The sequence below is a fragment of the Canis lupus genome, chromosome 19 (assembly GCF_048164855.1).
Source record: "Canis lupus baileyi chromosome 19, mCanLup2.hap1, whole genome shotgun sequence".
Lineage (NCBI taxonomy): Eukaryota > Metazoa > Chordata > Mammalia > Carnivora > Canidae > Canis > Canis lupus.
The window spans coordinates 34,870,109-34,890,946 of record NC_132856.1 but is presented as its reverse complement, the minus strand read 5'-3'; the positions used below and the strand labels follow the sequence as shown (position 1 = coordinate 34,890,946).

The 20,838-nt window shown below is 42.5% G+C and overlaps 1 protein-coding gene across 2 annotated transcripts in view; it reads right to left on the bottom strand.

Annotated features, from left to right (window-relative positions):
• The window catches only part of IL17RD (interleukin 17 receptor D), a 69,239-nt gene that overhangs the window by 14,601 nt on the left and 33,800 nt on the right, over positions 1–20,838 (bottom strand). For both annotated transcript variants that reach the window (XM_072785775.1, XM_072785774.1), the window contains exons 2-8: positions 13,923–13,980; positions 8,761–8,886; positions 5,188–5,306; positions 4,585–4,705; positions 2,146–2,190; positions 1,901–2,052; positions 775–840 (exon numbers count right to left, since the gene is read on the bottom strand). In XM_072785775.1, the coding sequence (XP_072641876.1) occupies positions 775–840; positions 1,901–2,052; positions 2,146–2,190; positions 4,585–4,705; positions 5,188–5,306; positions 8,761–8,886; positions 13,923–13,980 (687 nt within the window). The remainder of the gene's footprint in view (positions 1–774; positions 841–1,900; positions 2,053–2,145; positions 2,191–4,584; positions 4,706–5,187; positions 5,307–8,760; positions 8,887–13,922; positions 13,981–20,838) is intronic.

Sequence of the window (20,838 nt, the reverse complement as noted above, 5' to 3'; positions counted from 1 at the left end):
CCTGGGATGGAGCCCCACATCTGGCTCCCTCCTCAGCAGGGAGTCTGCTTCTCCCTCTCCCTTTGCCCCTCCCTCCCAGCTCATGTGCTCCTTTCTCTCAAATAAACAAAATATTAAAAAAAAAAAAAAAACAGATATCCTTATTGTTTGAGATAGGGACTTCAAGGTCGAGAAAGCTATAGAAACAAACCTTGTTACTTTTTATCTTATTATCCCAGCCTAAATCCCACTTGGTATTCCTTACTAATTAAAGTTCCCAAACATCCATTTTCTTTATCCTGTCAATTCCTCGCAAATTTATTATCTCTTTGTCCAAAAAGCATAAAAACTGTGCCTGCCTTTGTAATTTCTTTGGGTTTCAATTTCATTACTGGGCCTCTGTGAGTACTCAATAAGACTCTGGTTTTTTTCTCAAAATCCTTAATCTGCCTCATGTCAATTTAAGTCCTAAACCAGCTGGAAGAACCCATGGAGGAAAGAAGGAATTTCTTCCTCCCCTACAAAGGAATATGGTATAGAAATTCTTAAATCATGGTTATGTGGACTATATGGTTTCATAAAAATATTTGTATGAAATATTTGAAATACTGAGTGAGAAAAATCAAAGACTGATTACATATAAAGTTTTTAAAAAGCATATTAAGGACCATGTAAAAAGATAACTGTGCACACCCTCAATAGCTTGAAATTTTAGGGTTGTAAACAGTTGGAATTCTACATGAACTAGATTCATTCTGTAGAATTAATAATAGGGCTTTCTTGAGTTATGCACACCTCAATTATATAATCCCCAGGAGAAACATTTTGAAGGAGGCAGCTGGTTGTCTCTGTATTTTGCTCCTGCAAAGAAACAAAACAACACTTTTAAAACTCACTTCCTGGATAAGGGTCATCTGGACCTCTCTTTTCCCCCCAGAGCTGAAGGAGACCTGCCACCAGTCGTGACTATGTTCAGAATACATAAATTAGATCAGAAAGCAGCCGTGTTTATCTGCTACACATTATCTGAACTTTACTCTGATAAGAAGGCCCAGGAGAGCCCAGAGAACCCCGTGAGAGTCTATACGTAGTGGTGCCCTCAGCAGGACTACTTCATTTGCAGACAAAGAAGCTAGTTAGACTACCCTTTACTTATGGAAAGGGTGAGGAAAGGAATTACCTGCCCATGTTTGTGCATATTTTATGTGCCATAATTTCAACTTGAGCAGAAGGTCAATGACAGAGGTGAGAGCCTGCAGGAAAGCAAAACTCAACAACACAGAAGCACGTCTAGGAAGGTGCTAAGTTCTGCTATCATGACCAAAAACCTCTCCTGGTGCTTGCTAGAGGCGATCTAGCAGTCCTGTGCACTTTCACAAAACATTTTCCCCTCTTGCTGACCTCCTTTAGCTTAAAAACTTGATGGCTGAGTTTCTACTTAACTTTGGCCTATGTGTATGATCGTAAGCCACTGACTGCTCCTAGATGTGTTTTTTCCACTGATTAGCTGCGTGGCCTTGAGGAAGCCAGGTGACATCATGGAGCCTCAGGTCACCCTATCTGTAAAGTGGGATGATGGCAGCAGCTTCTGTTGCACAGAGTTGTAAGGATTCAGTGAGCATAAAGCTTGGTGACTGGCACACAGCGAGCATCCAATTAATGTTTAAAATAGAGCAGAATGAACTAGAAATATTTAATTCTGTTATTTCCTTGGTAATAACTTTCCCAGGCTTCATCACCACTGAAATAGCCGAGTGTAGATAACTGGAGAGCATGAAGGACGCCCCTGAGACATAACATTCTGGAATATCTACCAACTGCTGAACTAAAGCCTAATATTCACATTGAATCATCCAAATTCCAGGGGCCCAGGGGTCACATTAAACATGTAGTATTCCTTAATGTACGGAGAGCAGCTCACCTGTTTACAGGCCTTTCTCTTGAAAGGCCCTTCATGCTTGAGCTTATAATGAAGATAGAAGAAACGGAAGCCAAAGGTGTGTGGCGCGTGATCAAAAGACACCTGCATGTCCAAACCGTGCTGAGTGATGTTCAGGTTCCGAGGCTTCCAGACTGGTAGGAGGAAGGACCCAGAATGAGCACCCAGAGGCCACCCCGGCACCACTGTGCTGGCAAGACTTGAAAGACAAAAACAGCTGTACTTACATGGTTTACAGGCCAGGTTGTCCGGCTGTAACAATAGGTCGCAGGCTATTAAGAAAGATGCATATTTTTAGTTTTAATACAATTTGACATTTTCCTCATCCAATAATTCAATAAAATAGAAATATACGGTTCCGGATAGTGTTGGAAAAAGTATAAAATACATCAATTCAGCAATGATTTCCAGTACAGCAAAGTTATATCTTATGAAAATTTAAATTGTACAATGTAAAAATATTAATGCAGTTCATTTTATGCCAAATAAATGAAAAGAGTGTAAAGTCACCCAGACTTTTAAAGCTTGTCAAGCATTACATAGTTTTAGGGCCAGCAGCCAAGGCCAGCAGGACTATGTTCAGGCCACTGCCACATGGAGGTTCCGGTTTAACTGTAAACGGAAATAAAACCAGGCCCTGCTCCACTGTACAGGTGTTTAGGCACAAGAGACTTTGGAGTGATTCTGGAACTATCTTAGAGTTATTATAAACTTTGCTAGCATTCTACTTTAAAATCCTCTGAGGGAGTCAAAAAATGGCATCGAGACATCTACTAAGTAGTAGCACCAACACTGAACACTAGGCACCAAAGCCAACAGGGCTTTGAAGCAGGGCTTGAATGTGATTTAAAAAAAAACAAACAAACAAAAACATGACGAGAGAGGCCAAACAGCTAGTCCAATATGCCAATGCTGCTCACCCAGGGAGAACGTTCTGGCAAATGTTCCTACAACACCAAGGAAACCAAAGACAGCATCAAGATCATAGTGCACTGAAATGGTGATAAACGTATCTCCCACCTCTGCCTCACCCCCAAACAGACACATTGATTTTGATAGGAAAAAATTAATCTTAAATTACACTAGTTCTGGGATGCCTAGATAGCTCAGCAGTTGAGCATCTGCCTTTAGTTCAGGGCGTGATCCCGGAGTACTGGGATGGAGTCCCATATCAGTCTCCCTGCATGGAGCCTGCTTCTCCCTCTGCCTCTGTGTGTGTGTGTGTGTGTGTGTGTGTGTGTGTGTGTGTGTCATGAATAAATAAATAAAATTTTTAAAAATTACACTAGTTCTGACGAAGGTGAGCTTTTCATAAACATATTTGAATCCTCTCATTGGTTACGAGTAAGACATTGAGATGTCAAATGTACATAATCTTTGCCTTATGAAATAATGTTTTATTTAATAAAATGAGACTGTTATAACTTTGCTGCATTTCTTTTAATACAATTAAAAGAAAAAAAAAAAAAAAAGAAAGAAAGAAAACAACCAGAGTATGAGTTCTAGAGTTGAGAACAAAAACATCATAGAGGAGGATGAGGCCAGCAATCAGACCACATAGAAGTGCTGGCAGTTTGGACTATCAGCTGAACATTGGGGGCCTGGAAAGCCAGACAGAAAGCCTGACCAGGAAGGCAAGAGGGAATGGCTGCAGGCTTCAGGCCTGGGCAACCAAATCTGAAAGCAGTGATTCAGGTTGTGGAAAGGCACACCGCATACAGAACAGATGGAGAAGGGAACCCAGCACAGTTGGCTGGGGAGTGTGGACTCCAGAGTCAGCCTTCTGGGTTCAAATCCCAGCTCCCACCAGGCTCTTTAACCTCTGGGTGTGTGATTCCACATCTAATAAGTAGATATGGGAGGATTAAATTCTTTGAAGGGTGGAGATGGGGGTAAACTGAGTCAGTATTTAGAAAGCATTTAGAACAGGGCCTGACACACAGATGTTAAACAAATTAACTTTCTAGAAAGAGGCAGTCTCGGGGTTACTGATTAGCTGTCTTAATGGAATCCTGAAAATGGGCATTCACAAAAGCCACCTTCCTGATGACAGGTTAAAAAAGATGGAATTATTTCATGCTGTACTCTTTGTGTCCAAAATCAACTTATACTTTATAGTCTTGCTTTTTCTTTTTTTCCAAGTAGTTTTTTTTTTATTTTGTTTTGTTTTGTGTGTGTTTTTTTCCCCCAAGTAGTTTTAATATATGGATATCTTGGAATGCCTGGGTGGCTCAGCGGTTGAGCATCTGCCTTCAGCTCGGGGCATGATTCTGGAGTTCTGGGATCAAGGCCCACATCAGGCTCCCTATGGGGAGCCTGCTTCTCTCTCTGCCTATGTCTCTGCCTTCTCTCTGTGTCTTTCATGAATAAATAAAATCTTTAAAAAATATATATATATGTATCTTACAGCAGCTGCGCGCCCCCCCTCCAAAAAAAAGTCAAACATCACATCTATTCTTGAATAAGTTGCCAATGGGTATCTCTAGCTGGGTGAACTCTGCCTAGGCCAAATCTTAATTCCAAGAATTGCTTTTCTGGATGCTTTTCTCCTCAACCATGCTGATTTCATACCAGTATTAGGTGGGCTCTTGAATATATTTCTTTGAAAAGTCCTTAGAATCAGGAGCAATCTCATCATGGGAAGCAGGCAAGCAGGGCATACTCACCACGGGTTCTGAAGAAGAAAGGGTGGTAATTGCTTTCATTTTTAATGGAAGGAAAGGGGACAATCTTCACAAAGTAATCCGTTTCAAATTTCATATTCAGGAAAGGTTGAGATTCCATTCCCTAAAAGGGAATAAAAACAGACATGATACCGTGAAGAAATTACCCACCCCTCCGCCTACACACAAGACCTTCAGACCTCCCTGACAGTCACCCAGACACTCTTCCAGACCTGGAGTCTACTTTCTGGACCACGTTCAACTGAAATAAAGATCAGCAATGTTGCCTGTCCTTTAGCAAGGCAGCCATGTCTGCTTAATACGGAACCTCAAAGCTTTTGGGGAAGAGCTCACACATTCTTAAGAGCACAAAGCCACCTTCCAGGACATGTAACCTGAGAGGTGTGTTTACCAGCAAGAGGTGCTGGAGGGTTTCTCTGGGTGTGGAGCAGGCTTAGGGTGTTGCCAAGCTATTTCTTGCCCACCTTGGCAGGAGGGGTGGACCCCACTGCCCCCCTTCTCTGGTTTCACAGGCATTCAATAGACCATTCAGACCCCCAGAACAGTGGCATGTCTTCAGGAGCACATTCTCTGCGTGTGACTTACAGTTCTTTTGAAGCTACTGTTGAGCTGCTTTGGGTCCTTTAGAATCAGTTGTTGGCACCGTCTTCCCTCCGACTTCAGCTCCTCCAGTATTACTCGAAATCCTTTTAGGAATTCGATGCCTAAGCAAAGCAGAATGCTTTTATTAAAAGCGGACCTAATTACCTTTGAACACACTTTCCTTCCTCCAAGATTACCGTCCTTTCCACCTACACAACAGACTTAAAGGAATTCTAACTTTGGCCAGAATTTCCAAGTTTTGCAGAAAGGAAAAAAACCACATACCCTGCATTCCTCTAGTACAGGCCAGGTGATTTCCTCTGTCCCATCACGACTAATTAATTACCTCTAATCCAGCCAGCCATTTCACAAATGCCCATTGCCTCTGTGACATTAGGGTTCAAATACTCAGGCTCAAGTCACAATTGATCCTAAATGTCTACAGTGTAATATATAATTTCTAGGTCATCAGACAGGGTGTATTTAGCTGATGATAATTCCCAATGCTGACGAGGGACTCCCCCCAAACCATGTTTCCGCTTTAAGTTTTCATCCTGTATTTGCTGGCATGGTTCACCGAGTAATGCACAAAATTCCTAACAAAGTGTGTGTCTGCACCCAAGGGGTTCCTAGGCTTGAGATTAAATAGTTTAGAATGTCTATGTGATTTACAAAGCAGTTCTTGCTCTAATCAGGCCTGAAAGGCAGACACCCAAGGGCTGCCCAGTGTGTGCTCTTCATACAGTCCTCAGAAGCCCAGAGACGCCCACAGCGCTGCTGAAAGGCACTGGCCCAGCCTCCTGCCACCTGAGGATTAAGCTCTGCTGATCACAAGAGCCAGTACCAGCGCTCTGCATCCCATGGAAACTGGAACGGTCCAACTGCAGCTGCAGATCCCCAAAGTCAGCCTCAATTGGCGCGATATCGATTTCGCATTCTTTCTGAACACTACAGGAGGAGACAATTTCAACCCCTTTCCCCACAGGGCAAACGTAATGACATAGGATGCAATTAACCAGGTGGGAAAATTATTGATGGCAAAGGACAGGGGAATCTTTTTTGAACAGGTTCTCCAATCCTATCATTATTTGATGAAGAACACGTATTTTATGGTGAGTAGGGCAAAGGAGTTACAATTAGAGCTTCAGATTTTCAGGGGTCATGGTATAGAATGCGCAGGTACCTACTCAGCCACATTACATCTTAAGTACAAAGCCTCCTGTGGGGGTGAGAGCCAGCTGACCCACAGCCTAAGATTCAGATATGCTAACAAGATCCAAGGTCTTAGACCAACAACCAGTTAGCAGATCTCACAGGAATTTGCCTTTTGAGATTTAAAAAAAAAAAAAAAAAAAAAGAGTGAACAAATCCTCATTATTTATACGAAGATTTAATTCATGCCATGTCCCCAGAGCTCCTGTTTAACAAAAGCTGGGTGATTAATACGATTCAAGACTGTACATTTCACAATTTCATAAAAATTTATCAGCTGAGATGGGAGCAGGTGGTTCTAGTCCTTATTTGTAAAAGACCTGCCTGAAAAAAACAGGATGCCAAGCCTGGGGGGAGGGGAGGGTGGTGGGAAGAAGCAGCAAATGTAAATCTTCTATCATAGTAACACCTTTATCACAATACTCAGAATGCCTTATAGTTACATGTTTAGCAACTTTATGGAGCAGCTTCCAATGAAGGAACTTATTTGTTCCTTTCCATCATTTAAAACTCATGAGTCCTCCCAACATCCATGGGAGGAAGATATAATCCCCATTTTATAGATGAGAAAAAGGTATAGAGACACTGAACAATCCACCCAGGATTACACAGAAATTAAACAGCAGGTGTGGGATTCAAACCCAAGAGTGTCTGGCTCTAAGCTGGTGTTCTTAACCCATATGCTCTTCTGTCTTCCAAGGGTTTTCCCTGATAGAATCTCAAAGAATTTCATAGAAACAGAACCTGTCCACCCACAAATCACCTTGCAGGAAAAGCACTACATTCTGCCCTCACTGCTCCATCTGTTAGTTTTCCAACTACACGCTCACATCCCTTACTTTCATTCTAAAGGAGCCTGCAATTTGTCAGGCCAACCCCTCAACTGTATAGCCTTACATGGAATGACCACTTCCCGTTTATCCACAGAGAATGTTTTTATCTTTAAATGTTAAGATAATGTTATTTTTGGAAAACCCGTTGCTTTCAGACCCAGCAGTATTTACAAGGATAAGTGAGTCAGGCCCATGTGTCTGATCTATCCTCCCTCATTCTGCACTCACCTCTCCTGCAGTCTGATTTTTCTGAGATTTATCCTGTTCAGATTAAGAAATCCAGGCTTTTATTTTACTTTTCCCTTGGCTATTTTTTTTTTTTAATTCTAAGATTCGATGGCAATGTCAAAGAGCAGGTTGAGGACCAGATTCTGATGATGGTACAGTAGCCACTAGTATGAGGGTTTTTTTCCACTTTTTTTTCTTAAAGGTTTTATTTTTAAGTAATCTCTACATCCAATGTGGGGCTTGAATTTATAACCCCGAGATCAAGATTGACATGCTTTACCAACTGAGCTGGCCAGGTGCCCCAACAGCCACTGTGTTTTGAGAGCTCTTCCTAGGGGTAGCTGGCTGATCCAGTCGGTGGAGCATGCAACTCTTGATCTCAAGGTTGCGAGTTCAAGCCCCATGTTGGGTATACAGATTACTTAAATAAAAACTTAAAAAAAAAAAAAAAGCTCTTTCTAGAAATATACTGCATGTGTGTGTCTGGAAATCTTACAATAAACCAAGAGGCAGTCATCTGCACGTTACAGACGGGGAAGCATTACAGATGTGGAAGCGGGGCTTGGCAAGGGTTAGAGGGCTCTTGTAAACACAGAATCTGGGTTCACACCCAGGCACATCTGAACAAATGGGCCCTGCCCACATCCCACATCCAACTATCCCATCCTATCTGATATATCAGCAACTCATTATTAAAGAGGATAAGCAGACTCTGCCCTAACCTGAATCTGGCCAAATAACATGGGTTTGTTTTTTTCTGTTTTTTTTTTTTTCTTCTGTTTCTTCATTTTGGTTTTTCTCAGCCCACATAGTTTAAATAAATTCAGTTTGTTGCCAACATTTAAGAATTGATTTTATGGGTTTTTATGAAAACTGGAATATTCCTGAAAACTCACAACATATGCCAGTGCTGTGCCTGGATATCCATATGGGCACAGAGATGGCCAATGCTGGATACTGAGGCCATTACAGCCTCGGACAGGTCACCTGTTCCCCGACTACTGCTGAGACCCAGAGGTGAAGGCTTCAGTGTGATTTATCACCATACACCATTATTTTGCAAACCCACATCTCTCTCAGTAACAGCCAAAGGACTCAAAGATGAGCCATAGGCATAGTATCAAGTTCTGTGCATGCCCAGCAAGTATATGCAACAAAGCAAGAAGTGTATCTGGGCCCAAGCACACAGCACACCTACACTTATGTCAAGACCTGCCTGGCCCCTGGAGGTTGCCACAATGGGACCCCTGCATTCTTCACTACCCACCAAGGCCACATGGTGGACTCCATTTTGACCACTTACCGAGAGCCCCTGGGGACCAAAGAATGGTGACCGCCACTTGGTCGTGGCAAGCATACTGACTGATGGTGATGTTCTGGGCATCAGCAATCACATGCTTCCCCACTGGATTCAAGTAAGTGGTGCAGTCTAGAGAGTCAGGAGAACAAAGAACAGTTAGATTAAAACATTTACTTTTCCATGTCCAGGTTCATTCTTCTCAAATCACACAGGGCTGCTGTCTGGAGGTGGCCAAATCCATTCTGTCTCAAGACGTGTACTGCACAAGCCCAAATAGGACATCAAAGTTTGACTGTTTGGAAAACTAAGATACTGCAGAAGGATTTATTTATGGCACCAGTACCACTTGAAGGGCACTTCAAGTTAAATTCTAGGACAGCATGAGGAGGATCACATACAGTGTGACTGTATATACGGTTTGACTATGAATCTGGCATTAACTTTTTTACTATTATGATACTTTACCTAAATCAATAATTATTTACATCAATTCAACAGGTTTCAGCATTAGAGTGATTTGAAACAAATGGCTAAATAGTCTGGGGCTTGCTTTTAGAAGAAATTTGGAGGCAACGTGAACAGGGAAAGGAAGCAGTATGAGGATGGGATTCATGAAGGAGTAGCTCACAGCAAGACTATTAAACAATCCAATTAGTACCTGCAACAGTACTGACTTTGTGACAAGCAAAGTACCTTCAATGTTAACAAGCATCTCAAAGGTAAAACTTCTGTTCCCAAACACCATGTGTTAGCAAAGACACCCACAATGCCCACCAAATTCAAAGAGCTCCACACTGCTCATAAAATGAAGACCAATTCTCTGATATTGTCTGAGAACATAATTTACTGCCAGCTGTCAATGCAGCCATGACCATGTGAGCAGCTATGATACCTGGTATCTCTAAAGATACCTTCAAAGTCTACAGGATTCTAAATAGCTGTCAGAAGCTTCCAGCCATACTCAGAATGGAACTCCAGAGAATGGCTGTGAGCTCTTCTGGCCATTCATACAGGGAGAAACACCAGCTACCCCGGTAAAAACCAACTCAAAATTCTTACACTGCTTCATCTCCATTTCTTTCTCAATGGTTAAAATTGAAAACTCTCATTGGACTCTGCTGCAAAAAGTCCTCAGTTCCATCAACTATTCAAACTACTCATTATCCCTCTGAAGTCATGGTGTTTTTCTTTGAGGTGAAACGGGGATTTTCAGGCTCAATGAGTCTGCTGCACTCCCCCTGCCCCTGCTGTATGCCACACCTTTCCCAAATTTTTAAAAAAGATTTTATTTATTTGAGAGAGAGTGTGTGAGAGAGAGAGAGCATGGGAGGGGGGGGTGAAGGCAGAGAGAGAAGGAGAGGAAGCAGCAGGCTCTCCACTGAGCAGAGAACCTGACACGGGGCTCAATCCCAGGACCGGAGATCATGATCTAGGCTGAAGGCAGATGCTCAACCAAATAGGCCACCCAGATGCCCCCACATTTCCCACTTTTATGACTAAAAACATTCCTTGGATATTTGAAAATTATAAAAGAACATAAGAAAAGTGTAGAAGTCATCCATGCCCTCCCACCACACAAAGGTAACTACTATCATCAACTTCTAAGAAACATCCTTCCAAGTCTTTTAATATGCACATAATATTCCTCCTTTTTAAATTTCTTACTAAATTTCAACACACATATGCACTACAATGCACCCCCTCTCATTTTGCTAACTGCTAGCTCCTACATTGCTTTGGATCCTGCTCTCTTGCCTCACAGCCCTAAGTGGACCCCTTTCTGTAAACTCCATCTGTTTAAAAAGCAGCCACCTCAACATTTCAATATTACTTCTTTTGAAAAGATGTTAATAATTAATAAAACCAAATTCTACTCTAATGAAAATTGACACTGAAAGCATTTAACATGTGTTCTCTGGGTGGAGAAGAGAATTTTAGGATAGAAAAAAAATTTTTTAAACGTGGTTTAACACCCATATTGTACAAATAAGGAAACGTTTTGCAGTTAAGGGACCAGCTGGGTGGCTTTGGATTCCACTGCTGACCAGACCAGGGTCAGGACAGAAAGCAGCCTTGGATGGATAGCCATCCCTATCCTCAGCACAGAGATTATTACTACAGTAAGTTCTGAATTGGAGTCAGCCTGCAAAAAAAAAAAAAAAATCCTGGCTGAAACTAGCTTCCCAATATTAAAAAAAAAAAAAAAAAAAAAGACGAAATCCCATCACACTTGTCAAGTTCAAACTTTTTTTTTTTTTTTTTTTTTTTAGATTTATTTATTTGTTTGAGAGAGAGCTCAAGCAGCAGGGAGGGACAGAGGAAGAGGGAGAAGCAGACTCCTCGCTAAGCAGGGAGTTCAACATGGGGCTTGATCTCAGGACCTTGAGATCATGACCTGAGCTAAAGTCAGATGCTTACCGGACTGGGCCAGCCAGGCTCCCCAAGTTCAAACATTTTCATTTATTGAAACCTCTGACTTAAACAGCTTTTAGGAAAAGATGCAAGAACAAGAGTAAATCATGTTGTTGTTTTTTTCCTTTGTTCATTCCTAACACCAAAATTAGCACTCTCCAGGTTTCTGTAAATATAATTATGCAAATATAAAGTCTAAGAATTAAGAAAATGTATTACAACCTACTCAGGCATTACCCCCTCAGAGCCTGAAGAAGAAATGAGAAATGTCACGTGAAAGGAGACATGGAGACCTGTGAAATTAGCTTTTGACTTAATGGCAAGACATTTTCTTTCTTCGTAACATCAAAGGAGTAGAAAAATAAGATTTTGTAGTTTCATGCTTTTGGTGAAAACTTGGTAATTGGTTCTTAGCTATTTCAAACAGAACTAGTAACCAGTCAACTGAGCAATAACAGAAACTTCCTTGTGGAAGAGAGAAAGAAATATCTTTTCAATGGAAAACAATGAATAAATTTTTTACACAAACCTGGATCCAATTATTAGCAACTCTAACATTTTGGATTCTGGTTACCAAAAAATTATGCCCAAATGACATTCTGCCAAAATGCAACCGAGCTTCAGATGTCTCGGGAGTCAATTCGAGTTGCGAATTAAATTCTAATTAAATGCTGAAGAATAAGAAAGAAAATGACTAAGAGGCAGGCATCAAGCACGTGGGCCAAATATTTAGTCCCATGAAGAAAACAATAAGATACTTCTAAGTTTTACAGGTACAGATTCTCTTTCACAAAACCCCATATTAAATTAGAGCTGCAAATACTTGTTTGCAGCTGACCAGAAAATTTTGAACTCTTGAATGTAATACAAGATCTGCCAGGACCAAGAGCATATATTAGAAATTAACTTTGTAGCTCAAAGAGAGATCTCTTACACATGTCTTCACTTAGCTGAATTAAGTATCATGGACTTGCAAATCTTTCATTAGCATTATAACATTTACCCAGAGCATAAACACACCACTAACATGAAATATCTGTTTCAAATAGAAGTCCTCATTGGTTAACTTAAAGTACTCACGTCAGCAACTGTGGACATAAATTGGACACACATATTTGTATCTTAAAATTGTTAGATTGTATACACAACCTCAAAAATCTTGCTTTAGCAGTGATCATTTCAGAAGCCTCATTGTGACCCACACCCATTACTTAACATGGATTCATAATCTTCTCCAAGAGATGAATCAAATGTCAGGAGTTACTAAACAGGAGTCAAGCTCCCTCTTGTTAACATTTTTACGTATAAATTATGGTTCATAAGGCTAAAATGCTCACAATTCTATATAATTACCTTCTTAAGCATGAAAACAGCTGCTGAGGGGGATTCTGTATGCTCAATCAGAAAAAAGCACCCCACCCTGCCCTTAGGAAACGATTCAGCCAGACAAAGCCACACATCCTCGAGAGAAAGGGCCAAGAAGATGCTGTATTCCAATTCCAGTTGGAATGACTGCTAATATTGGCAGATATCAATTACTGAGTGCACATCACAGGCCAACTAAGTTGAGCAGTTAAAAGCATTGCCTCATTTAAGCCTCAACATGATGCTGAGGAAGAAACTAATCTTTATTTTACAGGACATGAAAGCTGAGGCTTATAGAAGTCAAGTCTCCTGCCACAGCTCACAGTGGACAGGCAGGGCACTACAGTTGAAACCCAGGCCCAAGTCGGAGATGGCCAACTGGAGATCCCCTGGGCCAATCTGGGACACAGACACACATTCACTGGGCCCACTCTGTGCTTGTGAACATTTTTTTTTAATTTATTTATTTGGGCACCTGGGTGGCTCAGTGGTTGAGCATCTGCCTTTGGCTCAGGTCATGATCCTGAGGTCCTGGGATCAAGTCCCACATTGGGCTTCCCTCAGGGAAATAAAATATAATTTTATTTATAAATAAATAAAAATCTTTAAAAAGATTTTATTTATAAATAAAGTCTTTAAAAAAGATTTATTTTAAAATAAATTTATTTACTCATGAGACACAGAGAGAGAGGCAGAGACATAGGCAGAGAGAGAAGCAGGCTCCTCACAGGGAGCCTGATGTGGAACTTGATCCCCGGACTGGGATCATGCCCTGAGCTGAAGGCAGATGCTCAACCGCTGAGCCACCCAGGCATCTCGCTGAACATTTTAAGATAGATGCCAATATTAAAAAAAAACATTTAGTCAAAAAAAAAAAAAGCCAATTTATCTTTCTTCCTTCAAAATCTCATCTGGCTACCTCAGGGGGAACTCCTCAAGGCTACAATGAGCTGGAATGGAGAAGCCATTGCTCCTTTCAGACCCAGTTTGCCACAGTCCTTACCAAGTGCTGTCCAGTTTGCCACAGTCCCCACCGCTTCCTAGCATCCCTGCACTTGAGGAGCTTCACTCATTTGTCCCTTGCTGCGCCCCCCTACAGGCATCTGCCTTTGTTCTTAAGGACATGGTAATGCCTTGAAGACCTGGGGCTAGGGGAGAGTCCTCCATACACAATTTCTCCCAACACTATAGAGGACTTGATCTGTTCAAGCTCCCACCTACTTGAGTGGCTTAATTAGACTGAGCCACTTTAGGTCTATTGACAAACCTGAGCAGGTTCAGAAAATTCTTCAACCCCAAGACCTGCAGTGTCCTTGATTAAACACAACTGTGTAAGATTTAGATCACAGAAAGGGCTCCATTCTTCAGCGGTGAAGCCAGTTACTTACTGTCATATCTGAAGGTGATGTTGTACAGTCCACTATTTCTGCTGGCCGGCCCCACTCCCTGTGGGAAAACAAGAGAACATGATGAGGAGAGAAGCCAATCTGCTTTTCCACCACAGATCCCCATAGAGTCCAAACACACACAAGATTGCAAAGACTCGAGGTCATGCCAGTTGCCGAGCAATATCTACCACTCTTCCCATCCACTCTGTGTCCCTTCTCTGCCACTGGCTGCCAACCTCCCTCCAGCCCGGGAGATTCCTAAGTACCAGGTCAAGAGCATCATGAGCACTCACTTCCCCTAAGATAATAGGAGCATGCTGTTCTGTGTTTGGGGGTTAAATAATAATTCATTAACAGTAAAATTGGGAGAGAGACCATGAGCTGCCAGCTGGAGCCCTTCCAGTTGGATCTGCTTTGAGCACTGATTGGTTGTAAAATTCGCCTACCAGACACTCTCGTCCAAAAGCTCTATTAAGCCACGACAGATAGGCAATTCCTCAAGTCTAAGGAAACAGGTTTCTCATTCCAAGACCGGGAATGAGTGTGGGAATAAGCCATTACTTTTAATGAGAAAATTCTTCACTACATCTATACCTATGCTTGGAATATATAGGGTGGGTCATAAAAGAAAAAGAAAAAAAGACTTTAAAAGGGCTAACTCTAACTCTTGGTGATGTGGCCGTTAGCCATCTGCACTCTTAATAGCAGGGATAACAACCCTGCCAGACTCCCCACTTTAATTACAGCATCCACAGAGGGAGCACCGGAATCCTCCCATTGCCCCACCTTTTTCCAACCCACCACTTAGCCATCATGGGAAAGAGCAGCTACAGATCTGCCGACTCTGGTTTAACCGTTTCTGTAATAATCTGCAAATGTGCCATTCAGCATTAATTGCAGAATTCTCAAAAAAAAAAAAAAAAAAACAGTGAATTCTGAAATGCTAAATGATGGGAAAATATTCTAACCACACAGCTAAAGTTTCCATTCAACAAAGGGGATGCTGGGGATAACCATATGCTGGTAGCCTGGTATTTAATGGGCAATTGTCACACCGAGACACAATGTGCAGAACATTTCTGATGGAGCCCAGGGTCTCAGGCCACAACCCCATCACATTCATATGCTGGAGGCATGTTCACGCTTCTTATCCTGAAGCCAGGCATGCTCACTGAAACTGTATCCCTGAGCTCAGATAAACCTTAGGAAAGCACAGCTGTGCAGAAAGGGATGTGCATGCACATATGGGTGCATGTACACACTCATAACAGAATTCTAATTCAAGTGAGAAAAACAACAACAGGAATCTAAATCAACAGAGTATACTAGCCCATGATCTACTGGGGCTCCCCTTCTTCCTGATTCACGTTCCTTCTCCAGCTTTCCTGTTTCCATCCTCTCTTTCCCACATACATAAGAGTCTGGATTTTCTCCCCTGAGCTGAAATATTTTGGAAAGAGTTGTTTTCTTATTAAAACCCTAAATGCCTCTTTAATTCCTTATGGCCTCTAGTGTGCCACTAGAGGATGCCCAGCTTCCAGATGGCCAGAACCAGAGTAACACAACCAAGCAGGAAACAATGCAATCCCCACCACAACCCCTAGAAATGCCCCAAACACCCAAACCACACCCTAACTCCTATCTCCTCCCTTACAAAGCCCCAGGATATATAATCACTCACCATCCTTAATGAGCCAGACATTATGCTAGGCACATAGCCTAGCAAACAACCACAGTCCCTGTCCTCAGGAGCAAAGTAACTCATTCCTTCAAAGAGACTAATTGGGCACATGGATCATATGCAAAGGACACAGACCAATTTCTTTCTTTCTTTTTTTAAAGATTTTATTTATTTATTCATGAGAGACACAGAGAGAGAGAGAGAGGCAGAGACATAGACAGAGGGAGAAGTAGGCTCCTTGCAGGAAGCCTAATGCAGGACTCGATCCCCAGACCCAGGATCATGCCCTGAGCTGAAGGTAGACACTCAACCACTGAACTACTCAGATGTCCTGACATAGACCAATTTCAAATCACACCCTGACCCTCCAAGAACCCTCAGTGTGACATCAAAGTATATGCAGCTAGAAGTGAAGAGCTAGCATCAAATAAGCATATAGTGTATGAATGCCACAGGCAGCACCTCACAGAGGATGACTCAAGGGTGAGTGAGGACAGCATACACCAGAAGCTTGAAGGAAGAGAGAGGAAATGGGAGCATCATGGGAGGGAAACAAAAATGCAAGGGAGCCAAGGTAAGTACCTCAATCCTTCCATCCTCCTGCTGGTGACCATGGGCAAACCACTTTGCGCCATTGGGTCCGAGCTCCTCAACTATTTTCCTAAAAATATAATTCGCATGACTTTCCCCTGGGAAAGGGGTTTAAGAAGGACCACGTGAAGCCATGTAGAGGAAGTGCTTTTCAAAAAGAAATACATTTCATTGAATAGCATGTTCTCAGGTATGAAGGACTCTAATGACCAGTCAAGACCAGTCATCCTACCTTGTAGGACTGTCAGCTTTTCACTTTGTTCTTGTTCTCCCCATATTTCTATGACAGCATATTTTTCTTTTAAAGATTTTTAAGCAACCTCTACATCCCAGGTGGGGCTCGAACTTACAATCCCAAGATCAAGAGTCACATGCTCTACCGACTGAGCCAGCCAGGCACCCCTATTGCAGCATGTTTTTAACAGGTATTTATTGGGCACTTGCAATGAGTAACGTATTGTGGAAAGAAGCCCAACGTAGTGAGATGTGCTATATCCTGCAGGCAAGAACTTAATCCCTCCAAATAAGGAATGTGCTATATGCAGAGCTGTTCAGAAGGGGGCCCAGTGAGCTGGCCTCAAAGAACAGTGAGGTTTGAATACAGCATCGGTTTACTACTTACAGAGCATTCCACCTTGACCCAAGCCCTGCAGGTCTAGGCACTTGGCCATCAACCAGATCTGGGTCCTAATCTCAAGGGGCTTTGACCACCTAGGTGATCTCATAATGTCTAAATCTATCCTCATTCCTCTGTTTCAAGCCCACCATCAGCTCCCTGTCCTTGTAGAACATTCCTGATGTGGCTTCTGCCTATCTTCTCAGCCACTTCTCTCCCTACCAGCCAGACTCTTCTAGGTACTCCATTACAGCTCAGCAGGTGTTCTGGAAGTGCTCCCAGAATGCCCTTCCCATCAGCCAGGTCCTGTTCCCTTCATGGGTTTCCCACTTTAGTCTAGCTCTATCATACTGTGTTCCTGACACACAGATCTACCTGCATACTCATTTGATGGAAGTATCATGATCCACCCTCCACAACTTGATCGGCATGACACTTCTGCCAATGTACATGCGAAATGGTAATTCTGATTCCACAAAAAATCAAGGCTGGTCCTTGAGCTCAGAGGCAACAGAGTACAGAGCTCAGTTCTATGGCAAGGACCAGCTTCTGTTTCTACTAGAAGACCTTTCATCTTGGAAGTTGTCCAATGCATGTCTTCTCAGCACATGCATCAGACAGATGCTCCACCAGGCTATCTTCAGTTCACACCCAAATAATGTTCCTGCTGCTCCAGAGCCCTCAGAAACCACATGAGAAATGGCATGCACAGGCTAGCCACAAAGCACTACTGTTTTCTTTATACTCCATGGTACACAGAGTAATACCCCCATCCCCTCCCCAAAACACATCTACATCACAATTCCCAGAACCCAAGTTACTTTATATAGCAAAAAGGACTACATAGATGTGATTAAGTTTTAGGAACGTGAGAAGGGGAGATTATTCTGGATTATCCTGATGAGCCCAATGTAATCACAACGGTTCTTATAAATGGGATACCGGAAGATCAGAGAAGGAGATATGACCACAGAAGTATAAGGCAGAGACACTGACATGGATTTAAAGATGCTACACTACTGGCTTGACACTGACATGGATTTAAAGATGCTACACTACTGGCTTTGAAGATGGAGCTCTAGAAGGGGCCAATAAGCCGAGGAATGTAGGCAGCCTCTAGATGCTGGAAAAGACAAAAAGCCATTTCTCCCCTAGAGCCTCCAGAAGGAGCCAGCCCTGCCAACACCTTGATTTTAGCCCCATGTAAGACTCACTGTTGAAATTCTGACTTCAACAACTAAAAGATAATGAATTTGTGCTTCCAGGAAAGGGCATCTCCAGGTATGATCTGTCTCAGTATCCAGACCTGATGGTTTCAGCAGACAGATGGACAGGGCAAGGAGACAGAGGCACTAACCACGAGACTAAGGAATGGTGTTGGTGGGAACTGGGTGACCCAGTACCCTCCATCTCCGGTGAGTGCTCAGGTTGGATCAGATGGGGAGACTCTGAACACAAAGTGACCAGGGTAGCCTCCTATTCTCTCATCCTCCCCCACGCTTGCACCAGGATCCTGGGCCTGGCCCCTAGTCAGCCTTTGATAAGTAGTGGTTTTCTGCCTGAATAAATGAATTCATGATGAAGCCAAGTAATGCACACAGAGAACCCAAGAGAACCTAGCTTCATGTGACAGGGTGATTTATGGGCCTGGAATCAGAGCTCACACTAAAAGGACATGGGTAAGCAATTTACAAAGCTGGTCAATGGCTTTGGAAGCTGTTTTTCAGTAAACAATTCTAAGCTTTTAGCTACTATACCCATTTTGATATTCAATGAGCTTACAAGTAAGAGTACTTGTTTGTTGCCTGTTACTTAAAATCTATAAATGTCAATGTTGTGGCCTCAGGGTATCACATTCTTAGTTAATCAACCTCCCCCATTTGCTGCCACTTAGGGCAGCTTTTAATTTGTTCCAATGCTAACTGCAAAGCAAGACCCAGGTGCCTGGGGCTCTGCTATGAACACTCTACAGTGAGTGGACTGAAGGAGCAAATGGGAACATAATGGAGAAAACATCTTTTACTCAGGAAAGGGGGAGGGGAGGATAATCCATAAGTACTCTAAAGAAATAAAATTCAAAACCCATACCATGTTCCACCCAGGCAAAGAAGCAAAGGCCTGGACACAAAGCCAACCACAGGGAGGGATCCCACACAAAGCAGCCAATTCTGGCCACCAGCGGCCATCAGAGGGCCCATTTCCTGAGGGGCCTTTGGGGATTCTAAGGCCACCGAAGACACCAACTTCCCAGAGCAACGTTTCAAATCCAGCTCCAAACAGCTTAGCTGCCATTTTGAAAAAACACATTTTGAAAAGAACTGTGCTAATTATAGTACCTCCCTTTTTAGGGGAAGGCAGGCCAAACAGTAAGGCCTAAACAAGACTGCTTTCAAATCAGTTAGGGAAGGACCTCTCAGAAAACTGGTAAAAATTTTAGTGAACTGAGTTTGGGTGAAAATTTAAACAAGAGCATCCATCAGAGGGATGCCTGGGTGGCTCAGTGGTTGAGCGTCTGCCTTTGGCTCAGGTTGTGATCCCCGGATCCTGGGATTGATGTGTTCCTCATCAGGCTCCCCGCAGGGGGCCTGCCTCTCCCTCTGCCTATGTCTCTGCCTCTCTCTCAGTGTCTCTCATGAATAAATAAAATCTTAAAAAAAAAAAAAAGCATCCATCAGAAAAAACTGAGAGAATGGTTTTTAAAGGTACATTGAGCAACTACTTAAAAAACTAAGACCAACTTATACTATTTTTCCTAACATTTCCTCCACTTTTGGTTTCCAGAGTGTCGATGATATTTAAAAGATAGCAGACAGCTCAGTGAGGCTTAAAATGCAAGACTGACATTTTTGCCTATCACTAGTGGACATGGTGAAGGCAAGAGGCAGAACAAGGGGTCAATTTAGTTTGCACAGGTTTGCTTCAGATGGTTTCATAAATGAAGTCAGATCCCACTTCAGTTCAAACCTTTAACAAAAAAAGGGGGGGGGCGGTGAGAGGGGGTGGAAGAAGTCAGCAAAAAGCAGAGAAGCCCCAGGTGATGTAAGCTGAGGAGAATGCAGGCAAACCCAAAACACAAGGAAAATAAATCACAAAGCCAGCTTGGGTCTGGATCTATTCAAGATATTCTTCTCCACATTCCCGGGAGCTGTTCTCTCTCACTTTCCAACTAGATGCAACCAACTTCAGAAACGTAGGGTGCCAGCTGTCTGATTTGGGGAGGTGAGGTCTTGGATGTCTAGTAGGGAACACACAAGCTCTGGGGGAGTGCCGGTGTGTTCCCACCAGCAATTACTGAGTCGGCCCAAAAAGACCCAGAGATCTTAAGCTAATTAGAGAGATTTGCTCGAGGAGGTAGGAAATCACTACTCCAAAGCACTGCCTGTGTACCAGACCAAAGCCGTAATCATGATTCATCTCTGACATGTTGCTAATCAGCACACACATGTTCCTAATTTCACGCTCCCCAAAGGAAAGCTGAAGGGACAATTGTTTCTGAGCTCTAACATGGAGCCAACCTATGCCAAGTTACCATGTGTTTTGCTTATCAAACTGAGAGCTCTAGTTTCCATCTCAGTTGCTTTTTACCCCTCCTCTACTCCCCCACTCTTATGCCCAAGGAAATCCATTCACTAAAGATAAAAGATGTGTTAGGGCATTTAAGGAGTTGTTTCTAAGATAGCAACTTTTAAAAAATTGAGATAGAATTGACATATAACATTGTATAAGTTTAAGGTATACAATGTATAGATTTGATAAAATTTATATATTGCAATAGCAACCTTTCTAACTGGCAGTAGCCTAAATGGAATTTGATATATTTTTAAGTGTCTTTTCCTGGCTCCAGACTTTAATTTTCTCATTGCTTTGCCACTAGAATATACACATGCAGTTAAAGCCTGGAGATACACACACACACACACACACACACACACACACACACACACACTGACTTTTCTCCTGGGTTTAAAAACAAAACAAAACAAAGCGTTGCAGCCTTCTTGGTTTTCACAAAGCAAAAGGCCAAGTAT